This window comes from Mytilus trossulus, chromosome 10 (genome assembly GCF_036588685.1).
Source record: "Mytilus trossulus isolate FHL-02 chromosome 10, PNRI_Mtr1.1.1.hap1, whole genome shotgun sequence".
NCBI classification, from domain to species: domain Eukaryota; kingdom Metazoa; phylum Mollusca; class Bivalvia; order Mytilida; family Mytilidae; genus Mytilus; species Mytilus trossulus.
Window position 1 is genome coordinate 43,420,006 of NC_086382.1, and position 22,217 is coordinate 43,442,222.

The 22,217-nt window shown below is 31.6% G+C and overlaps 1 protein-coding gene across 2 annotated transcripts in view; it reads left to right on the plus strand.

Moving 5' to 3' along the window:
* The window catches only part of LOC134686269 (potassium voltage-gated channel subfamily KQT member 1-like), a 66,253-nt gene extending 52,125 nt beyond the window's left edge, over nt 1–14,128 (plus strand). Inside the window, exons 9-14 of one of the 2 annotated variants that reach the window (XM_063545939.1) lie at nt 5,309–5,531; nt 7,345–7,462; nt 10,183–10,258; nt 10,827–10,921; nt 12,333–12,432; nt 13,471–14,128. In XM_063545939.1, the coding sequence (XP_063402009.1) occupies nt 5,309–5,531; nt 7,345–7,462; nt 10,183–10,258; nt 10,827–10,921; nt 12,333–12,432; nt 13,471–13,572 (714 nt within the window). In that variant the 3' untranslated portion in view covers nt 13,573–14,128. Of the gene's footprint in view, nt 1–5,308; nt 5,532–7,344; nt 7,463–8,419; nt 8,481–10,182; nt 10,259–10,826; nt 10,922–12,332; nt 12,433–13,470 lie in introns of those variants that run through there. The other variant, XM_063545940.1, reaches the window with a different exon arrangement.
* Nucleotides 14,129–22,217: the final 8,089 nt, after the last annotated feature.

Consider the following 22,217-nt stretch of genomic DNA (forward strand, 5'->3'; position numbering starts at 1 on the left):
TAATGGGTACCCCTCAATTTATGGTTTTAGGTTATCACTTAAAAGTACAAAAACAATTTTTATGCCCCACCTACGATAGTAGAGGGCATTATGTTTTCTGGTCTGTTCGTCCGTTCGTCTGTTCGTTCGTCCGTCTGTCCGTCCGTTCGTTCGTCCATCTGTCCCGCTTCAGGTTAAAGTTTTTGGTCAAGGTAGTTTTTGATGAAGTTGAAGTACAATCAACTTTACACTTAGTTTACATGTGCCCTATGATATGATCTTTCTAATTTAAATGCCAAGTTAAAGTTTTGACCCCAATTTTACGGTTCACTGAACATAGAAAATGAAAGTGCAAATTTCAGGTTAAAGTTTTTGGACAAGGTAAATTTTGATAAAATAGAAGTCCAATCAACTTAAAACTAAGTATACATGTCATTCTAATTTTAACGCCAAATTAGAGAATTTATTCCAATTTCACGGTCTACTAAACAAAGAAAATGATAGTGCGAGTGGGGCATCCGTGTACTGTGGACACATTCTTGTTATTAGTTGAGTTACTGGCTCTTTTCTAAAAAAACTGGCGATGCACATATCATCAAGGATCATCGGAATGATGAAGACATGAATATAATACCATTCCCGAGTAAAACTCTCAAATTTAGAGTTGGCAGTTTTTAAAATGCAAATGTAACGCATTTTTCTTTCAAAACGAAAAAACATTTGATTCAAAAACAGTATTTTATATTTGAGAGGACAGTATATATTTTGCATGCAAATTTTGTGGGGCAATTTCAATCAATTTTGTCAAAAACTAAAAAATAAAAACATCATTTATACCTTTTAAATTAAGGTAATTTCATATCCATCAATCAGCTTCATCATTTTTTCCCCTTCACAATGAATTTTGATATTTTCAATGTGAATATGTTCATTTTCTTGGAAAAGATAAATAATTTTAAGTTTTTGGAAGTGTGATTTGATTATATATAGTAGTTCTATCATGTATTTTCTGTAAGTAAGTTAGATTTTTGTTGATAAAATTTTGACTTTTTATAAAAGTTAACCAATTCTTTAAGAAAATATGTTTTTCTATATGACGATTAGTTGTGGAAGTCCTGTAAAGTTTACTCCTACAAGTTAAAAAGGCGAAGGCTTGATATTGTTTGGAACAAATACATTGTATGTCAATGTTCAACCGCAAAGCTGTTTTTAATATACAGGCGGTCTGTAACAAAAGTACTATTGATATTTCTCATATATTTCGTGTGTGACAAGATGCTACTACAACTAACTTCTCTTGATATTTTGCTTTCCTTGGACGAAAGATTTGTGAATCATCAGTGATGTTATTACAATGTAGACTTACACCAGAAGCCAAAATTGTAGCGTCATTAAATTAGAAGCAACATATAAAGACAAATATGTGATCAATCTGATCCACAGGTATCCTTACAACCTGACACTTTTATACGATCTCGCGCTCAGTTTCCTCCTTGAAGTTTGAATATGAAAATATGCTTTTTGGGTAAAATGGAAAACCTTTAAAAAGGACATTAAAATACAAAACGTGTTGACTTTCTTTTGAGTTGTGATAATGCGAGTAATCATTTATCCTTGGTAAAAATCGCAAGTACAGATTCATTTTCAAATGCAGTCTACTTTTCAGAATGCATTACCCAGTACCTATTGAAATCAACACTTGTGCAATCAGGTGAACAGTTGTGTGTCTATGGAAAAGATGTCAGCATCTCTTTTTTCAGTTCATATGATAGCTAATTGGTGAAAAATTACACACAGTCGATTCAGAACCGTATATTGGCCCTAAAGATAAAACAAATTCATTTATGTATGGCTATTGCAAAATCAATTGTTTCTGTGGCAAAATCAACATTCGCCCATTACATTTTGGATTGGCCATGCAGTATTACAATGAAAATCGGAATATGGGGTATGCACCTTGATATACACTTTTTACTCACATGGTTTTGTGTTTCCTATGCAGAGGCAAGGCTATACCTGACAAGCATTTCCATGCACGAGTTTTATCGAATCAAGACGGTATTAACGCTTCAGATTGCATTTGTTTTAAAACACAAAGGGTTGTGTTTGAAACAAAAAGGTACAGTCACTATAGTCATCCATATGGAGACAATTGATAGTAAGAAACGTTTCATTTTATGGATCAAAAAGACCTGGAAGACAAAAATGGATAAACCCCAGCATTTTTCAAGGAGAATTGTCATCAGATTACTTACAAGATTGACTTTATACCTTGAAAGGTATTTGTTGTGCTCAAACGCCGAGATTGCTCTGAACAAACTCTGTCATTCGTCGAACCTGTTTGTGTTATGAAAGTGAAGTGTGTTGTAATGTAAATACGTTTACCAAATCCGCATACGATGACAAAGATATTGATCTTTATCCCTATTTAATGAAGACTAGAGTTATTGTATGACCCTTTTAAAAGACAAGTTATATAAGGGTCTTGACCGGTTTTAAAATACAATTAGCATATTGGCATTACATTGAATTTTCCATTACTTCTTTAAAAAGTTGATGTGTCTACACCCTTTTACCAAGATAATCCATCTAAGATAGTGTTCATGTACTAAATATCGATATATAATTTAGGTGTGTGTTCTTTCGGAACATTCAAGTTTAAAAACTCTAGTTGCAGTACTAACAAGGTTCACAGTTGGAATTGTGGTGGCGTAATACTTGTGTGTAGCATAACCAAATTAGATTAGAAAACTGCAAAACTGAATCTCCGCTGAAATGGGAGTAAAGGGAAATAGAGTATTCGCAAATATAAGTTTGGACACATTTTATATCGTGGAAAACACCTATATTTGACTGTGATTGTGCAGATTTAAAATTATTATGATGATTATTATCAATGGATGATAATTGTCTTATAATCACATAAGTTATAATTTTTATGATAGTTTGTGATGAAAATCAAACTGACTGTTTTATTATATGCGAGTAGTATGTTGTTTCATAAAAACTCTAGTTGCAGTACTAACAAGGTTCACAGTTGGAATTGTGGTGGCGTAATACTGGTGTGTAGCATAACCAAATTAGATTAGAAAACTGCAAAACTGAATCTCCGCTGAAATGGGATTAAAGGGAAATAGAGTATTCGCAAATATAAGTTTGGACACATTTTATATCGTGGAAAACACATATATTTGACTGTGATTGTGCAGATTTAAAATTATTATGATGATTATTATCAATGGATGATAATTGTCTTGTAATCACATAAGTTATAATTTTTATGATAGTTTGTGATGAAAATCAAAATGACTGTTTTATTATATGCGAGTAGTATGTTGTTTCATGTGATAAGGACAATATATCATGTTCATTTTATTAATTTGGGTCCCCAATTTACTAAATTAGGCAAACAATTCACCAAAGATAATCGCTTTGTATAGGGTGCTTCAGGGCATATTGACAAGATAATTTTACTCATTTAGGTCTTAAATTTATTGATTATCTTACGTAAACGATATACAATAATTTGCCAATCATACGACTCTTATCAATATATGTTGTACGAAGTAGCAAATGTCATAGTTTGAATCATGGCGGTAATAACGATAGAAAACAGGCAGGATAAGCATCATATGTACGTACTGTTTATAATTCTCCAAAGAAGGAGTACACCCGAATAAAGAAAGATAACTCAATCTGATTTTTTCCTAGCATTGAGTAACCCATTTACATATTCTAAAATATATCTACATACTTCTTGCTTAAGAATATATATGTGTATGTATTTTGAGTTATGGGAAAAGTCAATTAGATCTTAGTAGCAGTGTTGGTAGGATGCCTTGGTCATCTTTTTCTGTATTCTTTATTTTTGATACAATTTTTCACTGTTGCTATATATCCTAACATTGTGCATTTACAGAGCACAGCTGCTTTGTGCTGTATTGCCATTAAGCACAGCAGGGGTAAAAAGGTGAAACTGGTTAAATGTGCCAGACCATAGAAACAGAATGAAACAGGTCACCTTTCAAAACATAATGCATATAAAGCTCAACTGTGCCAAGCAATGATCTAAAAACTTGTGTGACAAGCTGCTTGACAAGTTTTTCAGCCTAAAAAGTAGAAAGATAGAGTTCTATATAGAACTCTATCTTTATCTTTCTATGGGCTAATTATGTTGTTCTTGTATAACCTGTGATTCAATGAATAAACACAATGTTTGATTTATATCTTTTATTAAAACATGCCCTTTTCATATTATCATATCACACGTTAAATGCCCTTTTTCAGGATTGGCACCCTGCCCGTTTGAAATCCTAGCTGGAACACTGCATATGACAGACAAAAATATCAGTAGTTAGAATAGACTAATAGACCGTGTATCTGCCAACATAAGCTATGATTCTCAACGTGAAACTTTCGCGGTTTCGTCCTATAACCTTAGTGGACTGGCGTGAGTTGTTATCGTTTATTGTTAAACAAATGTTTGAATCAATTTACCAAGTTAAGAATTGGGGTTGATAGCTAACAAATGTTGTTAACCTCGCTATATAATTAATCATTGTGTATATAATTGTCACAAGAAGTTCATGGTTGTTGGTGCAAATTAAAGCTGAACCTCTCCGCTTTTGAACTTTAATGCAATTCGGTTTTTTTCTATAGCATATATCCGTGCAAGGCAATATCTTTAAACATAACTTTAAAATGACAGCAATCTTCGTTAATAAGATGTTTTGATTTAAAAATCATAGGCTTCATAAAACAGAGAGGAGATTACAATAGTTCATTAACAGCACATCTCTGTTTATGTGTATTTCCTTATGTCGAACATTGCAAATGGAAGAATTGGATTAACATAGAAATGTTTTTAACAACTAACCAAAGCGGAATAATTCTGTTGTATTTTCAAATTTTTTAAATAATTCAGGGAAATTCTTAATTGGACATAATTGATGCAAAACACTAACCAAATATTCCGTACCTTTAATTTTTGACGTTCGACGTGAGTTGATGTCTGCATTAGACTAATCAGTGCCGCACTATTTTTATTTTATAATAATTTAATAATAATTTGAACGCGATATCATAATGAATGAGTCATATTTGTTAATTCATAGTTTTACACTGCACCAAATATTAACTGCTGACAACAGACAAATGTTAAAAAGAATCATCATAAAAAAATAAACATAAAAAATGCTAATGACGTGGTGTTCTTACAATTACAATGATTATATTTACGCTGGAAAAAAATGTTTTTTGTCCCACATAATGCATATAACATACATAGAGTTTGATTTTAAGTTTTAAATATATATAACTGCTTTTTCAGTGTGTATGGAGGTGCTATGCTGCGGATCCCTTGTTCAAATCAGATGCAACATGGAATATACATATTCATGACGCATCGAATGAACACAACATGTTAGCAAGAATGGCTAGACGAGCTAGCCTGACTTTACGGAAACGTCGTATGTCAAGGTTAGATTCCATGTCCGTTCCTAACCATTATCACAGAGAGAGTGTTACTACGTCACCTTGGGAGGAAAAAATAGGTAATAATAATTTTATATTAAAAAATCAGTTGTCTTTTTATTTTATTTTTAAAAAATAAAAGATTCCAAAAAAATATATATATTTTTTGACAATGTGGAGATGATCAAGTAAATAAGTATGAGATCATTTATAACATATATGCTTGCGATAAAGTATCATGTCGCTAACAGTCCTGCCATTTATTTTTAAATAGTTCATCTTGACGACATTTTATCAATCTTATGTACTCAATTCATTCTACTACATGCAAAACGTTGAATCTCGAGTAAAATTCAAAGCATACTTCAAACTTTAGCTTTTAACGACGACGGACGCAAAGTGATAAGAAAAGCTCACTTGGCCCTTCGATCCAGGTGAACTAAAAATTGCAGTTGCCTTTAAATTTAAATGGATATTATGTTAAAGTCTTAAGTTTGAAGTATGCTTTTACAAACATCTTCTCCTCTAAAACTACTGGGCCAAATGAAACCAAACTTGGCCACAATCATCATTGGGGTATCTAGTTTTAAAATGTGTCCGGTGACCAAGGCAACCAACCAAGATGGCCGCCATGGCTAAAAAAAGAACACAGGGGGAAAATGCAGTTTTTGGCTAATATCTCCAAAACCAAAATGGTTAAAATTGTTAATCAGGTCAAAATCTATCTGCTCTTAAATTTTCAGGAGATTTGGACAACCCGTTGTTAGTTTGCTGTCCCTAAAATGGTAATTTTCAGAAAATTTTGCCGTTTTTGGTTATATTCCTGAATATTATTATAGATAGAGATAAACTATAAACAGCAATAATGTACAGCATAGTACGATCTAAAAAAAAGTTAAAATTACTAAACTGGTCAATTGACCTCCTAAGGAGTTATTGCCCTTTATAGTAAATTTTTAACAATTTTCATAAAACTTTTTCCACTGACTCTGTAACTACTGGTCCAGGTTTATTATAGATAGAGATAATTGTAAGCAGCAATAATGTTCAGTAAAGTGAGATCTTCAAACACGTAACCATCACCAAAACCCATTTTCGTCATTAATCCATCTGTGTTCTTTGTGTAATATTCTCAGACCAAGGTGAGCGATACAGGCTCTTTAGATCCTCTAGTTATGCATATTCAGGACGAAAACATGTTGATGTTTTATAAGTATTAACCAGATTTTTATTAGACCAACACGCTGAACTGGATTGTTTACGTGCTACTGCTCGCTTGAAGACATGTTATCCTACTCAGATATATTGTTTTGAACCGATCCAACGAGTCTTTGTTTCTACTCCTAAATGCTGCTATCTAAGTTTAGAATCCGCATATACCTTGTTAAAAAGTATTTGCTTTGACTGGCCAAGGATCAAACAAACGGTCTGAAGTCGAGACTTACACGCTTCTACGTACGAGACACGAATCATATCGAAAGACAAATTTATTCATATTGTTTATTCATATAATCAACATTCCTTATATAACATATATCAAATAAGGAGATATGGTATGATATAAAAAAAAAAAAAATATCTGGTATGATTGCCAATGCGACAACTCTCCACTAGAGACCAAATGACACAAAAATAACCGTATGGCCTTCAACAATCAGAAACCCATACCGCATAGTCAGCTATAGATTACCCCGAAAGGACAAATGTTAAACAATTCAAACGAGAAAACTAACGGCCTGATTTATGTACACATCATTAAACGACTACCACTGATTTACAGGCTTCTTACTTGTGATGTCTAGTTGTAATTCTTGGAAAAACCTAGTTGTATGCATATTGTTACCATACGATTGTTTTTATGCCAATTTCTACTGTCTTTTAACGTACTAAAAGGTACACCAAAAGGTGCAAGACGTGAAAGTATGAGACCCTCACCCTATGGTGGAAGTATAAGTGAACAATATGACGATACAGACTATGATATGGATGAAGCCGCTGATCGAGTGGTTCAGTAAGTCTTAGGTTATAACATGGAAGTAATACTGCATGTACAAACTTACATGATCATACGTTTCTAAATGTGATAGATGATAGAAGTTTTGATATGAATGGTTCGGATCATCTAGAAGTACGGACAGTATCACATCGGCATTTGTCTTGAGCGCGTTCACAATACAGATTTTGAACTAGATTAGGCCTTGTGTAAGGGTATTCATCTCTTACTGTGTGTAGATTTCACAAAACAACTAATATAAAATTGTTCAAATGCATTAAATAGTATTTATCGAAATCTGTTATTCGTTGGGATGTTGTAATAAATAGTTAAAAAAAACAAAGTGATTACTTATTTTTACCATATTGCATTTAATATAGAGAATAAGTTTTGTATACACCCGTTTTAAGCTAAATGCAGAAATTCCTATTGAAATCAATGGCATATTTAGATGAAATAAGGTGGTCTATGGTACTCTTTGCCTCAATGAATATGCAACGTTTTTAAGAATAGAACTTTTAAAAAAAAAGAATTAAACATCTAGATATATACTAGTAAACGTGGACACTTAATTGTCGTCCCTATAAGAAGGTTCCAAAATTATTTGTTTTTCTTATGAACTGCTTTCTGTTGTATGTTAGTAGTAAATATATGTGTGTTAATAATTTCGTATATTTTTTTATATATTTCGCTTTGTATGTTTTATGCATATATTTTTGTAAGCAATTATGTTGGTTGTAAAAATATCATTGTCTATAAACCTACACCAAAATAATAAAGATATTACCAAGTGTATACTTTTATTAGCAATGACAAATTTAACAGTAAACAATTATATCAAGAACTTTTACCAGAATCTGCTAAATCGCAAAACAAGCCTCCGAATATATCAGACATGAGAATCGAAATATCCTGTGATTTTGTTTAAGAAAAATAATAATTTTAACATATAAGTTTGATAAATATACTTTTCAGGAAACGTAAAATGTCAAAGAGACCAACAACGTAAGTGCATGACATAGCGACTGGAATTAGGCGAGATACATTTATTGCATAAACAATAGTTTTGACTTACTGGCATTAACACGATAGTTTCTACTTTCTAACAACTTAAGAGCTTTGTGTTTAGTTTAAAATATATAAGTAAGCTGTTTCGCACCTTGGTTTCCAATGTTTCATGTATATCTAATTTTGTTATGCTGTGCTTTTGTTTTTACTATGTTTTTATTATGAATTTTTACTAACAAAATACACTGGTTTTGTATAAGCTCTATTTTTTTTTTTTTTTTGCGCAATATAATATAAGAATAATTGTGTATTCAAATAAGTTTACAAATAAGTATCACTAAAGTGAAGAGTAGTAAAATCAATTAATTACATTTATATTTCGTTGTAATTTTACTGTTTTAGATAGAAAGTTGATTAAAATTTGAATAAAACAATTTATTAAATTACCGATCCTTTTTCATTGACACCTTCAACTAGAATTCACATTTTTATTATTAGAGATAACGAAACTGCAACAAAACTATTCTCCAGCTAATGATGCATAGAAAGTCTTTAATGATACGTACGCCATAAGAGGAAGGTTTCATACTGTAATTAGCGTTAACATATTAAGAAACAAGAATGATACAAATTACAACCATTTAAGTTGTCACTGGCATCAGCATATTCAAAGACACCAAGTATGCAAACCGTACAATATTGTCACTACTGATAGTATGTTGATCCAAAATTATCAACTACATCAATAGTCAGAATCAAATGCAGAATATATTAAATAAAAAGTAAAAAAAGGATCCATATTCTGATAACAGATTCTAGTGTCTAGATTAACTTGATTGACCTTATTTGGTACAATCGTCAGGATTTTAACTTTTTAACTTTTGAACTTCGTATTTGATTTTGCCATCCACCCACTTTTAATTGATGACGTTTGGCAAGTCTTTTTTTGCATTTTACACCTGTCTTGCCTTTCGGTGTTACCTGTCTAATCCGACACCTAATTATTCCAACATCCTGCTTTAACCGACACATTTTCATGTTCCCAAAATATGCATACCCTTTCAGAAAAATCCTTAGTATTCCGACACCTTGCTTAATCCGAAATTTTTCTGGTTCCCATGTGTGTCTGATAAGACAGGTTCCACTGTATAAGCATGTTAGTATCAAGGGTTTGAATTTTAATCTTTTTTTAACAGTTTTAGCAGGAGTACAGACTTCAGTCAGTGATAATTTATATTGTATTATTATGATACCATTTAAGATTGAGATTTTAAAAATATGAGTCGGTTATAGTGATTGAAATTGTATGACAAACAAAATGGTTGCCATTTATGTAATATAACAGTGGCAGAAAAAATATTACTAAAAGACATTTAGAGCTGAGTTTGGGGTCTGTAATACTTGTAATAAACCTGATGGAGACTGGGCATGTCTGCGGTGAACTCCATATCGTAAAGTACTATATTCAATGCATTCTTGTCATAATTGGTAAAAAAAAATGTAGGCTGTTGTCAAATATTTGCATGATACTAGCTTTAAGTTTTGATTTTTTAAATAATTAGGTTGATAAACGTTTTCATTAATTTTTTTTTTATTTTGACCCTTTTATTATCATGAATATAGGTAACATTTATATTATTGTGCAGTTTTCGTCAATTTTTTTATATAGTAAATGGTGTATGTTTTTCGCCTTAATTAAATTTAAGTTTTAATCTGTATAATTATTTTAGGTTAACCGAGGCACATAAAGCAGCGATACGAGTAATCAGGAAAATCAAATATTTTGTAGCTAGGAGAAAATTTCAGGTAGTTTATAAATAATTTTTCATTCAGTTATATTCATATGTGTTTTTTCGTTTTGTTGTTGAAACTTACGGTAAAATTTCGTAAATGTTCAATCAGTGTTGTTTCTCTTCCTATATTTTATTACTTCCACTGGGTAGATATTCTTTCGTATGAAATGTCAGTACAAATAGCGTTATACGTCATATAATTTACTTTACCCATTTTTTTTCTCAAAAATCATGTATATGACATTAAAATATGAATACAGTAATACATAAATACATAAATACATAAATACCGTATACTATTTATATGCTATAAATACATTCCTAAACAATATTTTTTAAGTTGTAAAGATATTTTTTTTTAACATTTTACAGATACACAGCTTTTTCCTTTTTTGAACCTTACATCTTTTTCTCGGTTAAATATTTCACACTGACAATTACTAGAATCTTTGATTAAGTCGACAAAGAAGAGGCATTGTTATGACCAAAAAAAAACAGTAAATCTGCATTTATGCGATAATAGAAATACGGATCTATTACTAAGACAAACACATTACTAATAAAACATGTTTTTGTAACAGCAAGCACGAAAACCGTATGACGTCAGGGACGTCATAGAACAGTATTCCCAAGGTCATCTTAATATGATGGTTAGAATCAAAGAACTTCAACGAAGGTAGTGTATTTTAAGTTTTTATCTAATTATTAAATTCGTCTGTGAATGGAAGTGGGGAATGGGTCAAAGAGACAACAGCCCGACCAAAAAGCAGAAAACAGCACAAGATCACCAAAGTTGATCTTCATCACAGTGATAAATTCCCGCACCCGGAGGTTGGTTTCAGTGGCTATAAAATGAACAATAGTTCATTCAAAATAGACATAACAACAACCTCTAAAATATATAAATGAATTAAAATTAAAAACGATACATACAACACTAACAAAATCCAGAGTCTCCTGACTTGAGAAAGGTGCAAACATGTGGAACATTTTACATGTTTGTGATATCTCAACCCTCCCCTTATACCTCCAGTCAAAGTAGAATAAACACATAAACAGCAATACGCACAGTTAAACACAGCTAAAAAGAAGTATAAATCAGATGTCAGAATGGGTACAAAATATAAGTATTTAAATATAATTGTGATATAACTGAATCCTGCCACAGTTTTTAATTATAAAAAATGCAAAGGGGTGCGGGGATACATTCTTTACATTCATCTAAAATAAATCAATATACTGTTTTCAAAATTATGCATTCTGTAAAATATTTTCAAAAGTGTTTACCAAAATGTTGTGAATCAACGTCGCGTCCTTGATACTTTGATACAGAAACAATGAAATTACTAGTCACACTTCTGTTTCAAAAACAGTGATTTTGAAGACGATGTAGATGTTAAAACTCTGACTGTGTCCGATATATAAATGAATGGATTTAATGCAAGGCTGTAGTTCCATGCTATAGCAACACAAACACATTTACATCGTGACACATAATTTACAACAGAGAATAAAATTCAAAGATATTACAATTGACAAATAACCAAATGTGACGAAATTTGCCAAGTCGATTTAAAATAATTACACAATTTCCCAACTTATGTTCTAGCCAATGCTTGATACGCAAACATTGTAGTCTTTTGAAAACGTACTGATGCAGCCAGTACACTTGTATTAGAACTTAAAAAGTGTCCTGTGCAACAAATAGAAACCTACCATGAGCATCCTGCTTGCTAATTGTTTTGCAAAGTAGTCAGCACTTCTGTGTTACCATGAATTTTTCGGTGATAGATATGGTCTTAATTATAAATCAACTGTTTACAAGACATTGACTCTTTGAAATACTAAAACTTTTCTTTCTTCAGGTATAAATAACATTAGCTGTATTTGGCAAAACTTTTAGGAAATCTTTGGTCCTCAATGCTCTTCAACTTTCTACTTAATTTTTGACCTTTTTAACATTTTCTATATTCGTGCGTCAGGCGCGTCTGCTGAAAATATCAAATTCAATTCATGTATCTATGTTGAGTTTAATTTGCATAACATTAACATGTTATTCTTATGATGCCAAATTATATTACTTTCAGATTAGACCAGACATTAGGTAAGCCCGGAGTTCTTTATTCAAATGGAAAAGATCGAGAAAGAGTTACTCTCAGTGCAAGAATTGTCAGAATGGAAAATCAGGTAGGTATTTGATTGATGTCTACAATATAAAAATCTAAATCTGATGGTATACTTAAGTTTTGTTCTTGTTTATAAGTCAAGTTATAGAAGTATAATTTACTAGTTCATAGTGGCGGATCCAGAGGGGGGTTCCGGGGGTGCGCACCCCCCTTTATTTTGGCCGATCAATGCATTTGTATCGGGACATATGTTTTGCACCCCCCCCCCTTTTGCCCTGGGTTAGCACCCCCCTTTCGAAAATTCCTGCATCCGCCCCTGGTTCATGTTTGTACACTTAAGATATCAGTTGGTTATCAAATCAAATATAATTAGATTTACATTTAAAATAAAGTATCCGGGACATCATTAAAAGAAGACGAGTGTGTTCTGGTTAAGAGAGAAAATCGTTTCACACTATTCTGATATGTTTGTTTGCATTAGTTTCACGCTAGTTAAACAGTAATGATGTATGTAATTATATAAAGTGTCTGCGGTCGGTTTCTTAAAAAATAAAGTTACTATAGTTGTTAATGTCTGTGTCATTTTGGTCTCTTGTGGACGGCTGTCTCATTGGCAATCATACCACATCTTCTTTTTTTATATTTACGTCAAAAATTGGTATTTAGTCATGAACAGATACTTAAGACTTATCTTTCATTCATTGTTTGGAGTGAAATAGACTCAACATCCATATTTAGATTTTTCCTTCAATGATTTTTAATTCAAAAGAATATTGATTATGACGCATCTTTAATTTAGCGAACATTAAACGATATGAAGTGGCACTTAACAAAAGAAGGCGGATAAGGGTAGACGTTCACTTACTTAAAAAAATCTTAAAGGTATAACAAATGATTGCCTCACAAAATTCCACATTGAACAACATTTACACCAATTCAACCAGAAAAGTAAAGCAAACTAACAGACTAAGCAGTTTATATTACCTGCACAAAGAGTTCAATAGGACATTATTTCAGCCTCCGGGCTCATGGAATCTTTTTTTCAAGAAACAACGCTAATTCTCTGTATCGATAATAATCAGTTTTTAAACCATTGCAGATACAGAAGATGGACACAAAGATCGACCAAGTAATTTTCTTATTGAATTCCTTATTGAAATCGAAATCCGTTAACGAAAACTCAGTTGAGGATGACGTATGATGTTTACAAACTTAGTTTAAAAAATCGACAAAACAGAAGGCAGTTACAAGTTATGGAGAACCAGTGAAATGTGACAGTGAAACGGAATAGGCAATTGTTGTATATGAAAACAGTACAAGCATTCACCAGTTTCAATTAATTGCCACTGTTTCATACCTCAGAAAGAAGCTTTATGTTATACTAATGATAATCATAAATATGTTACAGTAGATACAAGATGTACTGTGTGGTTGTTTTTTAGCAGCTTTTATCAGTATTCGAACACGTTATTGGACTATTTTTCACATTTAATTATTGTTCTTACCCTGGTTGTGTTTTTCTATTGTGTTAAATGTTATCACATTTCGTAATTGTATAGATGTTTTTGTCAGAATGTTGGATGTATGCACTAAACTTGAATTCTTGAATTTTATATTTTGGGATAAATGATGTATTTGTTTTAATTCCCCGTAAAGGAAAGAATAGTTGTATTTTGTGATTATCTCTCTGTGTAGTAATTGTCAATGAACACCACATTACTTATTTTCGCTTAGACCTGGTCAAAGACCTAACAATTAAAACCTATATGGCGATAAAACAAAACGACAGTTGTTCACCAATGTAAAAATATCACAAACACAAATAAACTGAATCGCATGAACCTCTTAAGGAAGCGTCAACAGGGTTAGGCATCTACTGCTATGATCGATGATCTGAGAGTTTAATTTTGTTTTAAGAATGATGTAATTAACTGATCATTTAATTTTTGACAAATTTAGTATCATAGAGCAAGGAAACATTAAATTTCTTTTTTTTAGCAATCGACTTTGTCTTCAGCTTTAGAAATAAGATAATTTAAAATGTTATCAAATATTTAAATGATATCATTTACTAAATGTATGCAATCAAATTAGCTACCAGTGTTTTTAGAGTTATCAAGTGTTACATTTATAGTCTCAGTCAGGAATGTGTACCAGTAAATACAATGTTGTTGAGTAAAAATGTTATAAATAAAGGCAACAGTAGTGTACCGATGTTCAAAACTAATAAATCGATATAGATTATAAGACATTTAATATGTGATAAATTTTTTTGTCTAATATGTTCATATGCTTTTTTCGTATCCTATTTTACAACTTTCCATTATAGGTCATTGGTGGTCAAGTAAAGGGTTGATATTATAGTTCAAGAAATTGGTTTTTAACAAATTCACCAATATAATTCAAATTTGGTGTTGTTTACAGACGATATATTTATTTAAGCACTATTACCTTATAAAGGGAGCAAAAAGATTATCTTTCACTGGCTATTGATTGTATATGATTAGTAAAATTATTATCGTCTGTGTCTCAGTATCAAATTCATGATTTATCACCAGCCCAGTAGCCAGTACTTCGGTACTGGCATGAAAATACGGATGTTTTGTGTTATTAAAATTTGCTGTTATAAAATATTAAAAATTATTATAAATTAAGGAATGTATCTCCCTCATGCAAAGCTGTGATTCCTTTCATGGATTTGGCTATACTTTTTGGACCTTTTGGATTATAGCTCTTCATCTTTTATATATGCTTTTGATTTCAAATATTTTGGCCACGAGTATCACTGAAGAGACATGTATTGTCGAAATGTGCATCTGGTGCAAGAAAATTAGTACCGTTAATTTTATTACTAAGACAATTTAAATTAATTTTCGTCGTCTTAAGAGACATTTCAATCATGTTTCATATCTCCATATGATTTTAGATGTATTTCTTTAAAAATATTTGCTCGATACACATAGCAAGTATATTAAATTTGTCTTACGAATGTCTGGTTAATATTTTTCCCGTTATTTCATTACAGTGTATTATCTTATTCAACTCTTACGGGTAAACGGCGTCCCAGACGCTTTTAGACATATGATAATATAAATGAAAAGAGACTGAACGACTGTCTTAAAAAGATATTTTATAGAAAGATGTACTGAACTAGTACATAATTATATCAAGGGGCAATCTCAAGCCCGAGTTCGGGTGCGGTATTTTCTGGTCGTGTTGAAGACCAAAATTGGTGGACTACGGCTGTTTTCTGCCATTTGTTCGGATTTTTTTTTTTTTTTTGTCTCTTTGAATGTTTGACATAATTCCTTTTCCATTCTCAATTTTTCTAGTAGGTATCATAATATTTCATCATAGTTAAATTTCCGATATTTGAACACTCTTAATCTTAGAATATATAAGATAGGGGTTTTCTTGTATTGCTCACAATGCATTCCTACTTACCCCGAATATGTACTATGGATTCTGACTAACCAATGATTGTTTACATTCTATGAACAACACCATGGGACCCGTTAAATGAACAGGACCTGTTGTCGTTACCGGACCCTTGAAATCACCCGCTGCATTGGTTTTGATTTTTGTTCTTCGATCTTTGTTTTTTTGTGAAGTTTTGTGGATTGTTGTTTATCGTTAATCGTCTTTCTTTTTTCTCAAGTTGTTGTCTTTTTGTCCTAGAATTATAATTTTTGATTGCCACCATAATGTTTTCTATCGTATGAAATAATTTGTTGTCAGTTGTATGAGTAAAAGAAAACTTATTGTTAAACGCCTTACAATTTGCTTTTTATCACCGTGTTTATAACGGATTTCATATATTTTATATTATATTTTCACTTTGATAATCGACAATTTGTTTTTCAAGAATACTTATCCTACATTTTTGTAATATATAGTCATAACTCGGTTACCCAAAAACCAAATTATTTTGCAACTACGTGCATTCTTAAAACGATATGTAAGTGGAATGTGTTGTTTTTTATTTCATTGTCTTAAATAAGCTTATTTTCTTTGAACTAAAATCTATTCAGTTTATGGAAAACCCACAACTGTTACACAATTGAAATAAGATAAAGTGTTGATATGTAATAATTTAAATTTGTCATAATGCGAAAACCGGAGATATGACTATATAAAGATCTTTAGTGTAATTATGTATGTAATAGAAGACAATACACTCAGTACACTTTCAAACTGTACATTCCGACACCCGACATTGTTATTGAAATGTTTTTATTGAATAAAATTTGCGTTTTTTAAAGACGTTTTAAAACGTATCACAACTATAATGTATATCTGGTTTTGTTTTCTACCATAAAAAGAGGAAGATTTAGTTCTTACAGACACTTATCTTTTTTCGTGACTGAAAAGGGTAATTTAATATGAACGTTGTTTGATGTTGATAACTAAACCATTTAATACATACGGAGACTATATAATTTTGCTGAAATACCTGTATAAAAATCGTAAAATTCAGTAGTTTACACTATATATTACACATACACGAGTAGCCAAAGCATGTTTATCTTCCTTTTTGCAAGTCCATCAGTTATATTTTAAACTATAGATTATTGTCAATGCTAAACTTTGCCATACAGCAGCATCATATAGTGTCACATGGAATTTTATTGAATACGGATAGTCAGGTGAGAATTTTATTCCATTGCAAGCATAAAAAAGAATGCTTTTAAACATCCTAGCTACACCCTTAGTAAAAAGGGGTGAACGTCAGCTAATTTCAGTAGCATTGAAACCTGTTTTTAAATACCACCTGATTTCAACGACAATGATTCAAAGGCTCTTAATTGTACTGTGTTATGGGTGAGAGTTTGTTTTTTTGTGTATTCTGATTTTCTCTTATATCTTGTCTTTTTTCTGATCATACAAATAACGATACACTAGGTAGATGGGTCGTTTATATTTATATAAGTGAAAAAGTCTATTGCGTTTACACCACACTCTGAATGATATCATTTGTTTGAACGATGATCCAAGGGTGAAACTTCAACAGACAAAGTTGCAATGAGGAGGTTTCTTTAAAGATTCACATTATTTGCTTTTTGATTTTTTGTCTTGAGTAAAAGATGAAAGATGAGGAAGGTAATGTCTCTAAGATGTGGTAAGCGAATACATACTTTGTAAATTTAAATGAGTATTATTTGGACATGTAAAAAATCTAAAAATGAAGTAAAGCTCATTATTTTTAGAGAGTGTGTACAGTCCAATTTTTTTTGGGAACGACTTTATAAAACTTAATTGAAAATAAACATGTCCAAAACATCCTGACAAAAAGAAAAATCACAAAAATACTGACTCCCAGGAAATTTAAAAACGGTCCCTAGTCAAATGGCAAAATCAAAACCTCAAACACATCAAACGAATGGATAACAACTATCATATTCCTGAATTGGTGCAGGCATTTTCTTATGTAGAAAATGGTGGATGTAACCTGATTTATAATCTAAAAAAAAATGGGCAAAAGGTCAAAGGACATTAAAAAAAAACACTTAAAAGACCTGTTAATTCCCCTTATTCTTAATTTTTATTCCACGTTAAATTTTGTACGTCTAAACATTTTTGGGAGTGTGATCAATATACGGTTATTTATACATCATACCGTACTGGTTCCGAATATTTTAGATACCCAAAAAAAAAGAAACAAAAAAGAAACAAAAAAAGAAAAAAAAGAAACAAAAAGAAAAAAAAAAGAAATATATGGCCTCAATTTAAGAATTCATTCATTCAACACTAGTTGTTCCTATGCTTTTTGTGCGTTTTTCTGTAAATGTAATGATTTTGTGTGATGGTTGGATACCCCATATTCTTTACTTTTTCTATCTATTTCAATTTTAGGAGATAAAAAATGAAGGCAAGGGTAGTTTAAAATTTTAGTATAAGTTTAAACTCTTAGAAGTTCAGGGCATACAAATGTTGAAAATATACCGAACAGCCCTATATTTTGACCTTTGAATAAAACAGTAGTGCATGTAAACATTCTGTTCTGGGATATTATTTTTATATTGTTTTCCTAAAACATTTGAGTAAAAGTGTCACAGTTTAGGACGCAAAGGGAGTTCCTGTGGGAAATTGCATTGTCTATATTTTCAGAATTGCAACCTATCAGCATATTATAAGTGAGGGACAAAAGATACCAGAGGGAGAGTCAAACTCATAGATAGAAAAAAAAACTGACAACGTCATGGCTATAAAAATAGCTTAACAGACAAATAATAGTTCAGAAGACACAACATAAAAAGCTAAAGACTAAGCAACACGAACCCCACCAAAAAATTGGTGATTTCAGGTGCTCCGGAAGGGTAAGCATATCCTGCTTCACATCTTGCACCCGTCGTGTTGCTGATGTTATTCCAAATCCGGTAAATAGTCTTATTAGGTAGATCACACTCGTGAAAAGGTATTGTAGTTACGACATAAGGAACATATCAGATATTGTCTGTAAAACGGTTAAACCATAACGGTCAACAAACTCGTGATGGCGTCCGTAAAATTTCCGAAGGGATGATTTCAACTTCACCATTTGGAACTCTTAGTTAAATAGCTTCCTTGTGAGAAGCAATCCTCTATCAAAGAAATCATGATAGGAAATACAAGCCTGTGTATATCCTATCAATTTGGAGATATATACTCCGTAAGAAGGGCTGCTAGAGTGTTGCTCCATAGAATTGGAAAGTTCACAATTGGGAAGCTGAAATCATTTCTTTTGTCGTAAGGTTTTGTTTTCAACCAACCCTCATTGTCAATTTATGTAATTCAAGAAATGAGGCAGACATAGCTGTATCTGTAGTCTCCTTTATCTCCAGTTTGATGGGGTAGATTCGTTCACCATAGTCACAAAATTTTTAATATTTAGTGAGAGAACATCATCTATATAGCGGAACATAAAGTTAAAGGATATTGCTAACTTCTTATTTTTCTTCATAAGAAGTTCCTGTATGAAGTCAGCCTCATAATTATAAAGAAACGAGTCGGCAAGAAGAGGAGCACAATTGGTTCCCATTGCAATTCCGACAGTTTGTTGAAAAACACGTTCTCCAAACGTAAATAATATGCTGTCAATCGAAAAATCAAGCATCTTGATTATATCAGTTTCAGAGATTTTTTTATTTGAATCAGAGTGATTCTTTACAAAGTAAGATTTGTCCCTCTCTAAGGCAAGATACTTGTATCTACGTCCGCATTTCTTTTTAATGAAACAAAAAAATACCAACTCTTTAATTCATCATTTAGTTTGTAATGGGGAATACTTGTGTAAAGTGTAGAAAAGTCAAATGTTTTAATACTATTGCAAGGGGAGAGAGTCTTAAATTGTATGTACTCTTGTAAAGCTATCTTATCACATTTTATCTTAAAATTCTATCAGGTAGTTTTTTTTTTTCATTACACAAAAATTTATTTTCAATGCATTATCTGCACAAATTCTGACAATTTTGCATTACCTGTAGTGTGAAACAAAGTCCGGTGACCAATACTTTTTATTATATTTTTGAAAGAAAGCATGATAAAAACTTCATTTGAAAAATTCAACCGGAGTAAACCGATTACAATTTGTTCAAAGTCCGAACAAATACTTTTATTCTGGCTATAGTTAATATTCGTATGCAGTTTTATGAAATAACTTTTTTCATTGGCTGAAATTAAGTTACCGTCAAATCAACACTTGATCAGGCGTAACTAAGGAGGGACCGGCCATTTTGAATTGATTGGATCAACAAATGTTTCGATTACTACATTATTATTGACAATAAAACAACACCTACCTCGAATTCGCCATTTTAATGTGTTTTATCCATATTTGAAAAGTCGAGGTAACGTAATAACCTCCAGTTTGTAAGTTTCCATTTGTATGAGTTTAGCCATAACGACTTTGCACCAAAATTATTCATGCATTTTCGTGGATTGTTTTGTTTATCAAATTTATATTTTTTTTCAAACTCTAACGTATTATTTCTTCTTGCAATGCATTAGAATCTGAATAAAAGTACTGTAGTTGAAGAGTTGCCACCGTCAATTTTGATTTGACGGTAGCAAATTTCCGCTCTACTGTATCCGGTACGCATCACTAGTAAAACTGCATTTGCGGCTGTCAAATCGACAATTGCTGGTGGCAACACTTCAACAGTTGGACTGTTATTCCTCTATTGTATTTTAGAAATTTAAGTCATTATCAAATATTGAAAATTAAATTCACAACTAAAAAACAAGAACGACGAACAGTATGAAATGCGGAACAAGATATCAGCTGCAACATAATTTTAAAGGATTTATCTAAATGAGCATTACAAAAATGACAAACGGGGTAGTATATTTATGAAATTTACCGTTAAATTCCTCTGCTTTCATTTTTTCTTCTTACGAAAGAGATGTAAATTTGTGTTGTTCCTACGAATGTGCAAATAAGACCGAAGCCTCATTTCAAAACACATCTGGAAAAAAACTCTTACTACGCATGGGTAATCTTTGTTTTTATTATTGAAAATCTATAAAACAGAAAACATAACAGCTTGAAATACCAAAACGAAAAATTCATTTGATAATACATTTTTGAAAAGGTTTTTCAGAAACCCTATCTCCAAAATGAAAATAAAGATTAAGACAAAATAGAAAGAAATTGACGTTCGAAGTATAGATAAGAATCTGTACATTTTATTTTATTTTTCAGGTATACAGACATTATGAGATACAGCATAACGATACTAGTCCTGACAATTGTCAAGCATTGGATGTTTGACAATATACTAGCACTTAAAAGACTTGAAGGTATAACATGTAGAAGTTTAAACGGAATAGAAAAGTTCTTACAAATACCTTATGAGAAATTCACATGTGTAAAAAACTTTGCCAATAGTTTTTGACTGAAATTCTAGGAACACTATTTGGTATAGCAGTAATGTGTTTGCTAACGATAGCCATAGTTTTTAGGCAATCTATAAAAGTTATACTACATTTTAAGTTTGGTTTCCATCCCTTTGATCGTCAGTCTTACGAAGATGTATGAAGATTTCATAAAGAAGAAGTCGAAAATTCTACAGAAATTTGTCGTATGTTACACAACAAAACATTTTATCCCTGAGTATTCTTGGGAAACTAAAATTAAAAACGCAATTCACCATAGCAAGTACGTTTTAATTTTATTGACGGACGACGTTGAAGCTAATATCATAAATTCGACTTTTGCAGCATGCGAACACAAATTTGATAAAAGGATAGATTTTCTTTTAGGGTTCATAAAGACAAAAAGAAACATAGATGAATTCAAAGTGATCAAAGGCTTTGAAAGATATTTCAAACTACACCAGACAGTATGTTGTTTGAGGAGAACCTTAGCTATAAACTGGCGTCATCGACGGACCGTATTAGGAAAGGAAACGACATTGAGTTGAATCAGAATATTTTAGATCAGTTATTTTGCGAGAGCAATGATCATGAAACTGAAAGCGACTGTGAAGCCTATGATGCATTCATATATTATGTGGATGAACATCAGGATTATTCTGAAAACAAATTGAAAAAGAAGTTGAAAGAAATCAACAATTATAAAATCATCTCTATTGATCAAATTAATCCAGGGTTCCTGGGTTGCAAAATGTATAGATAAGGCGAGACACACTATTTTTGTTGTTTCTGATAATACCGTTGAGTTTCAATCAGCACAAGCACATGCGTTCACAATGGCACAAATTAAAACTGACACAAAAAATAACAATCATCTTATCATTGTGTTCCGAGGGAAAAAAACGAGCATATTATTGGATCAAAACCTCTAAAATTATTTTCATCAACATGTTTTTTTAGAACATATCGAAGCAAATTAGGAAGTCGAAGCAA